The sequence below is a fragment of the Cervus canadensis genome, chromosome 6, assembly GCF_019320065.1.
Source record: "Cervus canadensis isolate Bull #8, Minnesota chromosome 6, ASM1932006v1, whole genome shotgun sequence".
Lineage (NCBI taxonomy): Eukaryota > Metazoa > Chordata > Mammalia > Artiodactyla > Cervidae > Cervus > Cervus canadensis.
The window spans coordinates 3,651,153-3,665,852 of NC_057391.1; the positions used below are offsets into that span (position 1 = coordinate 3,651,153).

At 45.1% G+C, this 14,700-nt stretch overlaps 1 protein-coding gene across 1 annotated transcript in view; it reads right to left on the minus strand.

Moving 5' to 3' along the window:
- CCDC112 (coiled-coil domain containing 112) overlaps positions 1 to 14,700 on the minus strand; it is a 126,833-nt gene that overhangs the window by 88,463 nt on the left and 23,670 nt on the right. Inside the window, exon 2 of the mRNA XM_043470639.1 lies at positions 11,897 to 12,038. Within this exon, the coding sequence (XP_043326574.1) occupies positions 11,897 to 11,952 (56 nt within the window). The 5' untranslated portion in view covers positions 11,953 to 12,038. The remainder of the gene's footprint in view (positions 1 to 11,896; positions 12,039 to 14,700) is intronic.

Genomic DNA, 14,700 nt, shown 5'->3' on the forward strand with positions numbered 1-14,700 from the left:
TGCTTTTCTTTGGGATTGGAATGAAAACCAACCTTTTCCATACTTCCCTCCTTAAGGGATAGAGGCCTCTCCCTTTCCATTTCATTCATTTCCTTAACAAATAAAAGGGCTAATGTTTCTGTTATCATTTTTCATTTCACAGTATTCCAGGCTACTTGATGTTAATTTGTCAATTTTTATGTCATGGTGTCATTCTCATCATTTCAAAAAAAAAAAGGTTTCTCTATAGATTGCTTTGACTCTAACTGACCTGTAAAGACAACTTTCAACTCTTCAAAGGCTTAAAGAGGCATCCCATTTACTTTAGTGTTTTTATTTGGGGTCACCCCACCTATTTCTGGGGACAGAACCGGATACAAAGAAAGACGGTCAGACCCAGACCAAACACTGTCAGAGGGAGCACATCTTGGCCAGGGCCTGGGGCCCCCGACCCTTCCCTGCTCACCTCGCCCCACACCACTAAACGCCTGGTAGCTGCAGGTACTACTGCTTTGATTCTCCACTCTCACCACCAAGGCAGAGAACTGGACTTTTTTGTTTTTCTTTCCATCTGCACTGCTCACACTGAAGCATGTAGTTTCCAACAAGCAAATTGTGCACAAAAATAACCTCCTCCAAATGAGTGGGTTGGTTGCCTGGAAGGGAGTGATACGTAGGAGGCTTGTCACAAGAAGGAAAATACTATCATACAGGGCAAAAGTCAACCTACAAACAAAGAGAATGAAGGCAAGCTTCTGTCACATTAGATGGACTGAAGGAGAACACCTTTGGGCCCCAGGGCATTATCTCCTAGATTCTTTTTCTGCTCAGTGTCTCCTTGCTCCCCTTGCAAAGACTCGTAACTTTCCAGCTCACCCAGGCATAACCTCAGGTGAGGATGATGGTGGGAAAGATGGTGGTCAAGCGGAAGAGAAGGCTGTCCTCTCGGGATAAGAGTAACCTTCTTCCTCACCTCTCTCTGGGGCTCTTCTTGAAGGTCTGACCTCCAACTTGAACTGGAGAGTGACTCTCCAGGCCTTGGCAGGATGAGGCTAGGCCCGAGGAATGCTGAAGGCCTACCCCTTCTTCATGCCTGGATAGAAGGCCACCCCTTCTTCTTCCCCAAGTCCTTAAAGATTTCTGGTTGCTCTTTCCCCTCAGTACAGCAGCCATCTCATTATCTAAGACCCGAGGGCCCGCCTTCCCTTTGAGGGAGGCTAGAGAGCCCCAGAGAAGGGGACTAGGAGTCAGGGGTCAGGCTGGGGGCAATGAGAGCGGTTGCCTTGCCCTGAGCCCATTCTGCAGGGTGCTGGGGAACGGGTCATGCTCTGAAGGAGCAGAGAGAACAGCTCCCACGCAAGGCCCTAGATGCTGATCATCTTCTCTTTGACTCACTCTGAACTCCTGTCTTTCCTGCTTTTGATTATTTTTACCTTTGGTTGCTCCATGACAAGACACAAATCTCCTCCAAGAGCACTGATGAATCCAGGCTGCTGCCGCCTCCCCATACATCCCCCAAACCAAGCATCACCCTCGAGGGGGAGGGGAGGAACCACGACCTAATCCGTGACTTCCTTGGGGTAGCACTAGGCCTGGGGACCATCTGACCAGCCTGGAATCTAAACGACACTGGGGGAGCTCGTGGGCCTGAATCTGGAGTTGCATAAGGCACTGCACACGGAGCCTGCAGCTTGGAGGCCAAGTGCATGCTGAGCTGTGAGGGCAGCTAACAACCTTGCAGGGGCCTACCTCACTAGAGGAAATGGATTTGTTGCTATGGTAAACCGAACTGCCTTTTTGACAAAGAATTTTTATGTGAGTGTGTCAAGAAATGCCAAGCTGTTTCCAGTCGGGTTTTCCTCTGACTCCCCTCAGACCCCCAGGAGATAACAGACCTCAGCATTCCTCACAGCTTGCTGGACCAGAGGTCATCATACACAGTCTGTGTTTAAGCGGCTGTGGCAGCTGCGTGATGCTCTATAGGCACAGGACTAGATAGCAGGATCTAAGCAAGAAGAGAAGGGGCTTCCCTGGGGGCTCAGAGGCAAAGAAGCTGTCTGCCAGTGCAGGAGCCACGGGTTCAGTCCCTGATCCAGGAAGATCCCACATGCCGTGAAGCAACGAAGCCCGTGTGCCACAACCACTGAGCCTGTGCTCTGGAGCCTGGGAGCCGCAACAGCTGAGCCAGCCTGCCCTAGAGCCTGTGCTCCACAACAGGAGAAGCCACTGCGATGAGAAGCTCATACACCACAACGGGAGAGCAGACCCTGCATGCCGCAACTGGAGAAAAGCCTGTGCAGCAATGAAGATCCAGCACAGCCAAAATAAATACATACACTGCTTTAAAAAGAGAGAGAAGGAACGCTCTGGGCAAGGGGCAGAGATGTTGTCCCATGTCTGATATGCGTGGACTACTACTGGACTACACCTGGACTACTGGAATATGTCAAAGTCTTTGACTGTGTAGATCACCACACACTGCAGAAAATTCTTCAAGAGATGGGAATACCAGACCACCTGACCTGCCTCTTGAGAAATCTGTATGCAGGTCAAGAAGCAAAAGCTAGAACTGGACATGGAACAACAAACTGGTTCCAAACTGGGAAAGGAGTACATCAAGGATGTATACTGTCATCCTGCTTATTTAACTTATACACAGAGTACACCATGAGAAATGCTGAGCTGGATGAAGCACAAGCTGGAATCAAGATTGCAGGGAGAAATATCAATAACCACAGATATGCAGATGACACCACCCTTATGGCAGAAAGTGAAGAGCAACTAAAGAGCCTCTTGATGAAAGTGAAAGAGGAGAGTGAAAAAGTTGGCTTAAAGCTCAACATTCAGAAAACTAAGATCATGGCATCCGGTCCCATCACTTCATGGTAAATAGATGGGGAAACAATGGAAACAGTGACAGACTTCATTTTTGGGGCTCCAAAATCACTGCAGCCATGAAGTTAAAAAACACTTGCTCCTCGTAAGAAAAGCTATGACCAATCTAGACAGCATATTAAAAAGCAGAGACATTCCTTTGCTGACAAAGCTGCATGTAGTCAAAGCTATGGTTTTTCCAGTAGGCATGTATGGATGTGAGAGCTGGACTCTAAAGAAAGCTGAGTGCAGAAGAATTGATGCTTTGAACTGTGTTGTTGGAGAAGACTTTTGAGAGTCCCTTGGACTGCAAAGAGATCAAACCAGTCAATCCCAAAGGAAATCAGTCCCGAATATTCATTGGAAGGACTGATGCTGAAGCTGAAGCTCCAATACTTTGGCCACCTGATGCCAAGAACTGACTCATTGGAAAAGACCCTGATGCTGGGAAAGATTGAATGTGGGAGGAGAAGGAGACAACAGAGGATGAGATGGTTGGATGGCATCACCAACTCAATGGACATGAGTTTGAGCAAGCTCTGGGAGCTGGTGATGGACAGGGAGGCCTGGTGTGCTGCAGTCCATAGGGTCGCAAAGAGTCGGACATGACTGAAGGACTGGACTGAACTGACTGAACTACTGAACTCCAGGGATGTCTAGTTTTAATTTTCTCAAACAAAAAATACCCTAAGGTTGTCCTACACTGTTAAAATATCTAATTAATATGAAGTAAAACTTCCATTCAACTCCCACCACAGCTGGGGAGATGGAGGACAGGAAAGGACAGTGTATGTCTAGGCTGAAAACTAGTACACTGTACGGAAATTTTTGTAAATTCTTGGGCATTTTTTCCCTTGTCGTTTTCTAAATTTTATCTGTTTATTTGTGTGTGGCTGTGCTGGGTCCTCACTGCTTTGCTCAGGCCTTCTCTCCCTGCGGCAGGTGGGCTGCTCCTCACTGCACGCTCGGGCTTCTCAGTGTGACGGCTTCTTTGCTGGGAAGCGCAGGCTCCAGGGGCAGCGGCCGCAGCATGCAGGCTCAGCTGCTCTGCAGCATGTGGCCTCGTCCCAGACCAGGGGTGGGCTGAACCTGTGTCCCCTGCACTGACAGGCGGATTCCTGCCCGCTACTCCACCAGGGAAATCTGAGAGCAGCATTTCTAAGCAGTGCAGGAAAGATGGGTCATTCAATGTTCAATAGGCCAACAGTGAGGATAAAAAGGAAAATGAATGTCTGCTTTACTCTAAAATGATAAATCGAACATTGAAGTATTTTAAAAAGAAACCATGAGAACACTAGAAGAAAATATGGAATATTTTAAAATTCAATATTGGAATAAAGAAGGTCTTTCCACATAGAGAAGGCCAACAGACACATGAATAGATACTCAACATCACTAATTATCAGAGAAAAGCAAATCAAAACTACAAGGAGGGACCACCTCACACCACTCAGAGTGGCCATCATCAAAAAATCTACCAATATCAAATGCTGGAGCGGGTATGGAGGAAAGGGAACCCTGCTATGCTTTTGGTGGGAATATAAGCTGGTGCAGCCACTGAGGAAAAGAGTATGCAGGTTCCTCAGAAAACCAAAAACAGAATTACCATATGATCCAGCAATCCTACCACTGGGCGTATATCCAGACAAAACTACAATTCAAAAAGAAAGAAGCATCTCTAGGTCCACAGCCGCAGTATTCACAATAGCCAAGACACGGAAACAACCGAAATGTGCATCGACGGCTGAATGGATACACATGATGTGGTGTGTGCATACAATGGATTACTGCTCAGCTATAAAAAAGAAAGAATACCATTTGCAGCAATGTGGATGCAATTAGGGATTATCACTCTAAGTAAGTCAGAAAGAGAGAGACAAATACCATATGATATCACTTATAAGTGGAACCTAAAATATGACACAAATGAACATATTTACAAAACAGAGATAAATTCACCAACAGAGAGGACAGACTGATGGTGGGCAAGGAGGACGGACTGAGAGAGAGATGGGGTGGGCGGCTGGGGTTAGAAGATGTAAGCTTTTATACAGAGGGTGGATAAACAACAAGGTCCTACTGTACAGTGCAGGGCACTACATTCAATGCCCTGTGATAAGCCATAATGGAAAAGAATATCAAAACAAATGCATATCTGGGTAACTGCATCACTCAGCGGCACAGCAGTAATTAATATAACACTGTGAATCAACTACACCTCAGTAAAAAAATAAATCAGAAAAAGGTCTTTCTAAGGAAGACACAATACCTAGAAACATAAACTATTTATAAATTTGTCTACATAAAAATAAAAAAATTTCCTCATGGTCGAGAAGATTTCAAAGACAGACAGACTACAAAGGGTAACTAATATTAACAAAAAGATGGCCATAATTCAATATATAAATAAGCTGACAAATCAGAAAGAAATAGCAGTTACCAAAAACCCAATAGAAAAATGGGCAAAGGACATAAAAAGAGACTTCACAGAAAAGACACATACAAAGGAACACACAAATGACCATCAGACATCCTAAAAAGTTTGTCAACTGTTACCTGTAAGACGAGTGGACATTAAAATTAAAACTTATATACCATGTTTCACTTTCTAGATCAGCAATGTTCCTAAAAGCTACACTCCTCTGCAGAAGCTGTGGGTAAACAGGCAGCTTCATGCACTACTGAGGGTGGGGCTGGGGGTGGGGCTGCAAACGGTGTCCTCTCTTGAGAGGCCATTTCAGCAATATGTGATCAAAATATGAAATGCACAGACCTTTCTACCTGGAAATCTCACTTCTTGGAATCTAGTTAACAGGCATGTTCACATGTTCACACATGTTCAAAGATGCAGATAAAAAGTTTTAACTGTAGTATTTTTTTGAAGTAAAAGTCTGGAACAACCTAAAACACCATTAATAGAACCTTAAATACTGAAACAACTATATAACAACTATATAATGGTCATCTATATATTGGAATATCTATATATTGCAACAGCTCTTAACATTTAGTTGGATATATGCTGATATGAAACTTTCTGTAAGATCATTAAAGGAGAAAAAAGCAAGATGGAGAACAGCTTGCATTGACTGTGCCCTTTCATGTTAAAAAAAAAAGACACTGTGTATGAGTGTGGTATGTACATTTTATACTTCTATATCAGCAAAATGTTGTGGAAAATATACAAGAAATTATTAATAGTCATTATCTCTAGGTAATGGGGCGGGGTACTCTTCTTAATCCTTCAAATAATTAAGAAAAATTTAAGTGCTACTATTCAAGGTTGGTTGGTTAATATTCAACGTTGGAAGACAGGGAAGCCTGGCATGCTGCAGTCCGTGGGGTCGTGAAGAGTTGGACAAGACTTAGGGACCGAACATCAACAACAAATTCAAAGCATAAAGATATTCTAAGACCTGGTGATTGTATAACATGATCCAGGTAATTAGAGGCCAATCGGATAATGCCTACAAAAACTTTAAATGCTTGTCCCATTTCCCGGGAATTCCAAGTTATTGGAATCCATCCCACAGAAATACTTAAGCAAAAGTCACAAAATAATAGGAACCCAGTGATAATATGGGGGCCAATTAAGAAATTAATCACTCTGAGTCACGGAAAGCCCATGATAGAAGGTCTGGTGGTTCATTTAGATGCAGGATTAAAACTAGGCAACTGTGGGAATTATGATACCTAGCATATTGTAAATACTATAAATACTGATCAGGTAAAAATAATGATGTGATAAACACAATCCGGAAGATAGAGGGAAGAGATGTGGGAGAATAATTTAAATTTCCAAGTTTCTCACGGCAAAGCAAATTCATTCAGTCTGTCAAACTGGAAGCATATGGTTAAAAACATAAATTTTCCCATCTCTTCATGGTTTACATCATCTCTTCCCCTCCTCTGCTTTTCTTTTTCTATAATCAACTTTCCTAACTTTACAGGGATGATTTAGGAACTAGTATCACTCACTGTGAAGATACTGCTACCCAAAGTTCACCAGCCTTTCAGAGACCCAGGGTCAGGGCACACGGCTGTGTATGCTGAGCACTACACCGGCCCAAGGGGTCCCCTCACAGGGGCTGTAACACAGCTGGGCCCCTGCGGCTGGGCAGTGCACACCTGCGCAACTGCATCTGGCCACCCAAGTGTACTACAGTGTTCGTCTACTATTCAAAGAGTTAAGGTTAATACTTTCCCATTAAACACAGTATATAAAAAGGTCCCACTAAACACAAGCATTTTTCTTTCATCTGGTGCTTAGAAAGCAGGTTTGAGAGTCACACTACCTAGGTTTGACCACTGACTTACTTTGTGATTTGGGACAAATGACTTAGCCTCTCTGTGTCCCAGCTTCTTCACCCATAAAACTGAATAATTAGAGCCCAACTGGCAGCTGTAAAGACTAAATAACCCACATAAATGACCTAATATATGACACTAAGATGTTGAGCTGGCAGCTGAACAAGTTCAACCTGACTGTAAGACAGAAGCAAAAGGAAGGACTCTGGTCCTGCTTTGTGACCCTAGAAGGAGTGGGTCACCTGGTTCTAGCTCAGTAGAAAACTCTGCCCACCTCCAGGATTTGCCCTTGTTCCAATGTCCCATAGTTTAGAGCTGCGGTAAGACTATTTGGGTATGAAATTTTAAATGTCCATCAAATGTGACCCAATGAATAAATCTTGTGCATGCTCTGCTTTTCTTAGGGAAAAAAAAAATCCTATGTTTAAAAGACTGTGCATAGAAGCTAATCCAGTACAGCATTCTGTATGCTTAGTAAGTAAATTCTAATTTTTAACATCTGTGTTAATCCTTTGAAGACTTTTAGTGCTGGTGGCCCATTGTGTCGATCTGCAAACTCGATAACCAAGCTGTTTGTTTGGTGAATTGAGATTTCCCCGCTGTGGGCTCTGTTGTAGCTTCTTCACTGTATTAGGCTCATTTGTCACCAAGAGAGAGAGACAGGAATGTAAACAGTAGACTGTAGATACAGCCTTAACCAATATTGTAAAGCACTTTCTGTGTATATTATTTACTGTTTACACCAAGGAACACAAATTTATTCTGTTTTGGGGAGAACAGACATTAAGGAAGATACTATGACACGGTATCACCAAACCCAGTATCTTCCTGCCTAAAATTCACACAGTCCTCACAAAATTAAACACTTTGTGAGTTTTCAAATCCCTAATTGGTGCTGGACCCTCACAGAAACCCACACTTGTGTTTAGGTAGACGGAATGTAGCTGACGATTTCAGATTCACTAGAGCACAAAGCTTCCCATTAGCATCTTCCTTTGGCCTGTCATCCACCTGCCCACTCCCTTCCCAGCCATGGGCCAGAGACCCAGCAGGTGCACATTCATGACAGATGGATGGTATATTTTCAGGAAGCAACAACAATGGCAACCACACCTAATCCTCTAATGCTGAGTTCACTTCTTTCTTCTATGATTTCCTATGGATTCACTTTCTGTATCTACACTTGTGTACCATTCTCATCAGTTCGCTCAAGATTCCAGGTGATAGCATCTCAGCCTCCACCTCCTTTTCAAGGACTTAACATTTAAAAATAGATCCTTGCTTTTAAAAAAAAAAAAAAAGCCATAATATTCACAGAATTTAAAATTCAAAAGTACACACAGTGAAAAATTTCCCTTCTTCCCCTGACTCCCAAGCTGCCCGAATCCCTTCCTCAGAGGAATCCTACGTTATCATTTTCTTGCTCATTCTTCCAGAGCTTCTATATATTTAGTTTCTGCTTTGCTTTTTCAATGGACATAAACACACTGTACACAAAACTCTACATCCGGGACTTGCACTTGACAACGTGTAGGCACTTTATGAAGCAGCGATCCATCTGGGAATGATGTCTCTCTTCTGACAGCTTGGGGAAGTGCTCATGTGGACTTGGCGGGAAAACGTCTATGTCAACCATGGACATAAAGTGTAGTCAACTCACCTATGTGTGGGGAGACAGACCTCACAGTCAGATCACCCTTACATCCACTTCAAGACAGAAGGTAAGAAGTTACTTCTCAATGTGAAGCCTAGCACTGCTACTGAGTAGGTCTTAACAGATGTCAGTCAATGAATCAATAACTAAAAATGCTGAACTTGTACAATGAAGGAATATTGCACAGCTGGTCAGATCTACTGAAAAGCCATTAAAAGGTGTTTGTGGTGAAACACGTCTGTTAGTACCTTTCTCTTGAGGCAAGTGTGTGCCCACACACACACGTGCACTAGCCTTGGGGTGAGGGCGCAAGGCCCGGCAGGACTGGGGGTGTGACCCAGTGACCTGAGTGTGAGTGCAAAGCAGAGTGCGGGGCCCACCATGGGGCAGCTCCCCGAGCACCAGGGCTGATGATGGGCGAGTGGGAGGCCAGAAGCTACATGCGAGTAACAGCAGAGATGGCCAGGGCAACAGCTAGGGAGGAGCAGCAGACAGGGTGTGAGGTGCTCGGAGATGGGCTGGGGGCCGAGGGAAGGGCGCTGAGGAGTCCGCTCCCACAACCGTGTATCTGGGGGGAGCCTGGCCAGCCCGCCCAAGGGTGATGGGCCAAGCAGTCAGCAGTGTAGCCCGTGTCCAGGCGGCCACAGATTTTAAAAGAAACAGCTGCACTCTTGCTGTGCTGTTCACAGCCCTCGCAGGACTCCCATTTGAGGTTAATCCATTTAACAGATATCCAAGAAAACCAGTCTCCTTGTTTCAAACTGTATACACAATAGGATCAAGAATACAATGAGAACCTTTCTCTCCTTTTGAAGATGATTAAAACAACTAGAACAGAAACAACAAAAAGACTTTGATATGAGGCCCTTGGGGGCTTCCCAGGTGGCGCTAGTGGTAAAGAACCTGCCTGCCAATGCAGGAGATGAGAGAGACGTGGGTTCGATCCCTGGGTCAGGAAGATCCTGTGGAGAAGGAAATGGCAAGCCACTCCAGTTGTCTTGCCAGGAGAATCCCGTAGACAGAGGAGCCTGGCGGGCTGCAGTCCACAGGCTCACACACAGTCAGATACGACTGACACGACTTAGCACGTAAGGCCCTTAGAGGTTATAGATCATGTCCGACCGTGGCCGTGAATGAATTACTTCAACAGTGATTTACATTTTCTTTGATGACGTAAGAAGCCCTTTGGGCTACTTTCATTCCTGGGCTGCCAGAAGCAGACTGAAATGTCAGGCAGTCCACCTTCCAGCCTGTCACCAGGCCTGGAAAGAGCAGAGGGCCTGGAACTCCCAGGCAAAGTATCACCCATCAATACTTTCCCTCCAGAGGATTGCTATCCAAGGCTCCACTTTAGCATGGCTTGGGAATGGCAGACATATGAGGGCTTCTGCAGCAGGACAATCCCATTGACCCAGAACCCAGACCAGAGAAGACTCCAATGACGGCAAGTAGTTTCTGAAGCAGTTCCTGAGGCATGCTGCTGCTAAGTTGCTTCAGTCGTGTCCGACTCTGTGTGACCCCATAGGTGGCAGCCCACCAGGCTCCCCCATCCCTGGGATTCTCCAAGCAAGAACACTGGAGTGGGTCGCCATTGCCTTCTCCTCCTGAGGCATAGCCTTTTATAAAAAAAAATTTAAAAAGCAGCAGCAGCAGTTCAGAATCAGATGCTGAGGTCACAGTCTCAAGGCAGCTGCAGGGCTTACATCAGGCCCAACAGTCTGTATCCAACCTGTTGGGCCGCACAGTGATAATGGCAGTGGTGAGGTCCTCAAAGACCCTAAAGCTCAGCTAAAGTGCCCGAGAGAGCAAATTCATTTTACTTGCTTCAGTGTTCATGCGTTTCATTATATTCCAGTTCTCTGAAAGTTGGTAACCTGAGTGCAGCCATGATAAATAGCTCAGCAAGGCAGAGGGATTAATCACGACACACCAGAACTCCATCAGGCCAACTAAATGAGAGTTTACCAAATCTAGAAGTACACCAATAAATCACCACTGCCAGAGACAGAGGTCTTCCTTCCCACCGTAGAACATGAAGCTCATAGCTAATCCACACTTTGAAAGTGTTTCTGGTTTGTTAATTCAGCACCGTCCCTCTCTGCCACACACAGCTGCGACTGGAGGCCAAGCAAGAGTCAACCACCACCTGGTGAAGCCTTGCTCTGGTGGACCAACGTTAAACCTCATTACAGAACAGCTGAGGCGTCGCTGACTGCGTCAGAAGTCCTCATATTTAGAAAGCTTACTCCGTTTGCCTTGGTCGCTGTCCCTCTCATCAGTCACTGCTGGCTAGACACCGCTGGGTCCAACGGGGAGAGGCCTGCAGCTCTGCGTGCTTCCCACGTGGGCACACAACCCGCACCGGGGCTCTCTCTGCCGAACCCCACTCCCCAACCCCTACTGCTGAACCCAAGTGATTCACTCCCGGGGGCCATGACCCATGGACACACACCTCTCTCTACTGCCTCGCATACCCGCTCTCAGGCATCACTGAAGCAGCCATAGTGATTTGTTTTGATGGAATTCTCCTAGATACATTTCATGTGATGTTATTTTGAAATGTGAATCTGTAGTATTTTTCAAAAGTACTTTTCTCTCCTCTGCATTCTTTCATATCTGCTACTGCTAAGTCACTTCAGTCGTGTCCGACTCTGTGTGACCCCACAGATGGCTGCCCACCAGGCTCCCCCGTCCCTGGGATTCTCCAGGCAAGAACACTGGAGTGGGTTGCCATCTCCTTCTCCAATGCATGAAAGTGAAAAATCAAAGTGAAGTCGCTCAGTTGTGTCCGACTCTTAGCGACTCCATGGACTGCAGCCTACCAGGCTCCTCTGTCCATGGGATTTTCCAGGCAAGAGTACTGGAGTGGGGTGCCATTGCCTTCTCCGTCTTTCACATCTACCCACTATCTATTGCTTCAGGTCTCCCGCAGCAGAAAAATAAAAAACCTGGCAGATTACATAGACCACAAACAGAAGGGAGGGTTTGCGGGAATGTGACAGAGGGCAGAACCCAATTGTCCCAGCACCACCACCACCATTATCATTACCTTCCTCCTCCCAAAGAGAAGGTAACACTTACATGCCAGGGCACATGCCAGGCTCTTCATGGGCATCACCTTTCAGAATCCTTGTCATTCCTGGAGGGAACAGCTTTTAAAGTCTCCATCGTGTAGATAAGGAAACTGAGGCTTTGAGGGATGGACTCGTCCAAGAACACACATCTAGAAAACATCAGAGTCAGAACAGTCAGATTCTTGATCCTGGGTTCTTAACTTCTAGGCAATGTTGCCTCCCAGTGTGGCTGGTCAAACTCTTAGAAAGACCATGCTAAGGCCCTTAAAAGGGTGGTCCCATATTCAGATGGGCAACACTAAAGCTTTCCTAATCCAGCTGTAGGGCAGCAGATGACTGAAAGGCCATACAAACATCAAATTTTTAAAAATCAAATTTTATTTTAAAGTCACTAGGGAAGGTAGCTTTATGTCTTCATAAAGAGAAGAAAAATATAACTGTAATACAATTAGTTCTAGGAGAAGTATTTGGTAAGCTTTTATTTTTATGGATATGACTGCCTTAGAGGTGGATTCAACTGCTGGTCCCTGACCCCCACTTACCCCAACTCACTACCCACTGACAATGTGGGTACTCAGGATCTAGACAAAGGAGAGAGAAAACCTTCATCGCCAAGTGCCAGGACTGCTGGCCAGAGGGCAGGGTGGCAGGAATCAGTGCTCCTTTGGAGGAGGACGAGGAGAAAGCAACACAAAACACGTGAAAGCAGCTTGCACGATGGCTAATTAATTCCTCAGTTAACCCACTACTTATTGCTCAGCTCCAGCAGCAAATAAATTCAACAGTGCTGTGAGTCAGACACCCTTTATGCAGCAATTGAAATCCTCTGAGGAAATCAGTCCTGAATATTCATTGGAAGGGCTGATGTTGAAGCTGAAGCTTCAATACTTTGGCCACCTGATGCAAACAACTGACTCCTTGGAAAAGAGCATGATGCTGGGAAAGATTGAAGGCAGGAGGAGAAGGGGACAACAGAGGATGAGGTGGTTGTCCTCAGACAGAGGCATCACGAACTTGATGGACATGAGTTTGAGCAAGCTCCGGCAGTTGGTAATGGACAGGGAAGCCTGGTGTGCTGCAGTCCACGGGGTCACAAAGAGTCTGACATGATGAGAGAACTGAGGTAAACAAGAGTCAATAAACACCATCATGTTATGTGTGCATGCTGCTTCTCCTGTGGGTTAAACCAGTGCTGTGTAGCTTGAGTCTCACCCTCATCCTGCCAGCACTGTACTGCACCTGAAAGGCAGGGCCTTCAGCCCCAGAGGAGCTGTCCACAGACACTCTGCATCCACAGGCACCGTGAGATATGCCTCAGCTGCAGAAGCCACTTTGCCCAAGGTCAGGCCCTTCCTGGAGGAGGCCTGCATCCCGTCACTGGTGAAAGGACGCTTGTTTATAAAAGCCCCAGCCTCACTGGCACCACCTGGGATGACTCTGACTAGTTGTTTCAGACCCAGAGCTCTCTAAAGGGTTACTAAGGCTGTGGACCACATGGCCACTCAGCCTCTCCCTCTGCTCCACCTTCCTTCTCCCACCCATGTGGATCCCAGTGATGCGATCTAATAAACATCCTTCAAACTCCACTCCACCTCGGAGTCTAACCTCCCAAAGAACCCAGCCTGCAACAACATCTACACAAACTGGCAAAACAAAAGCTGTGGTATTAAATTTATTTGAAAGGCAGCAAGGGAGAAGCAGACACAGACAGACTCACAGACATGGGGAGAGGGGAGGAGAGGGTGGGGTGTATGGAAAGAGTAACATGGAAGCTTACATTACCATATATAAAATAGATAGCCAACAGGAATTTGCTGTCTGGCTCAGGAAACTCAAACAGGGGCTCTGTATCAACCTAGAGCAGTGGGGTGGGCGGGAGATGGGAGGGAGGTTCAAAAGGGAGGGGACATGTGTATACCTATGGCTGATTCATGTTGAGGTTTGACAGAAAACAGCAAAATTCTGTAAAGCAATTACCCTTCAATAAAAAAAAATATTTAAAAAGAAAAAAAAAGAAACAAAGTTTTTAAAAAAAAGCCACGGTATTAAATGTAGGGGGCTTAGATTTATGATGTATGAAACCCTGGAAAAGAGACAAGACGTAACTGAGAATCTGAGTTTCCTCTTTTGATAGTTTCAATATTAGCAAGAATAATTACTATTTCAAGTAAGCTACAAATTCATACAACGTATTTGTCAGCCCATTTTTCGTCTATGGAAGGTTCTTCTGTGGATAAAATGATTTGATCTGGGTTTCCCTGGTGGATCAGTGGTAAACAATACACCTAGTAGTTTTCTTTTTTTTGTGGCATCTTTGTCAGGTTTTGGTATTTGGCCTCATAGAATGAGTTTGGAAGTTTACCTTCCTCTGCAATTTTCTGGAAGAGTTTGAGTAAGATGGGTGTTAGCTCTTCTCTAAATTTTTGGTAGAATTCAGCTGTGAAGCTGTCTGGTCCTGGGCTTTTGTTTGCTGGAAGATTTCTGATTACAGTTTCAATTTCCATGCTTGTGATGGGTCTGTGAAGATTTTCTATTTCTTCCTGGTTCAGTTTTGGAAAGTTATACTTTTCTAAGAATTTGTCCATTTCTTCCAAGTTGTCCATTTTATTGCATATAGTTGCTGATAATAGTCTCTTATGATCCTTTGTATTTCTGTGTTGTCTGTTGTGATCTCTCCATTTTCATTTCTAATTTTGTTGATTTGATTTTTCTCCCTTTGTTTCTTGATGAGTCTGGCTAATGGTTTGTCAATTTTATTTATCTTTTCAAAAAACCAGCCTTTGGCTTTGTTGATTTTTGTTATGGTCTCTT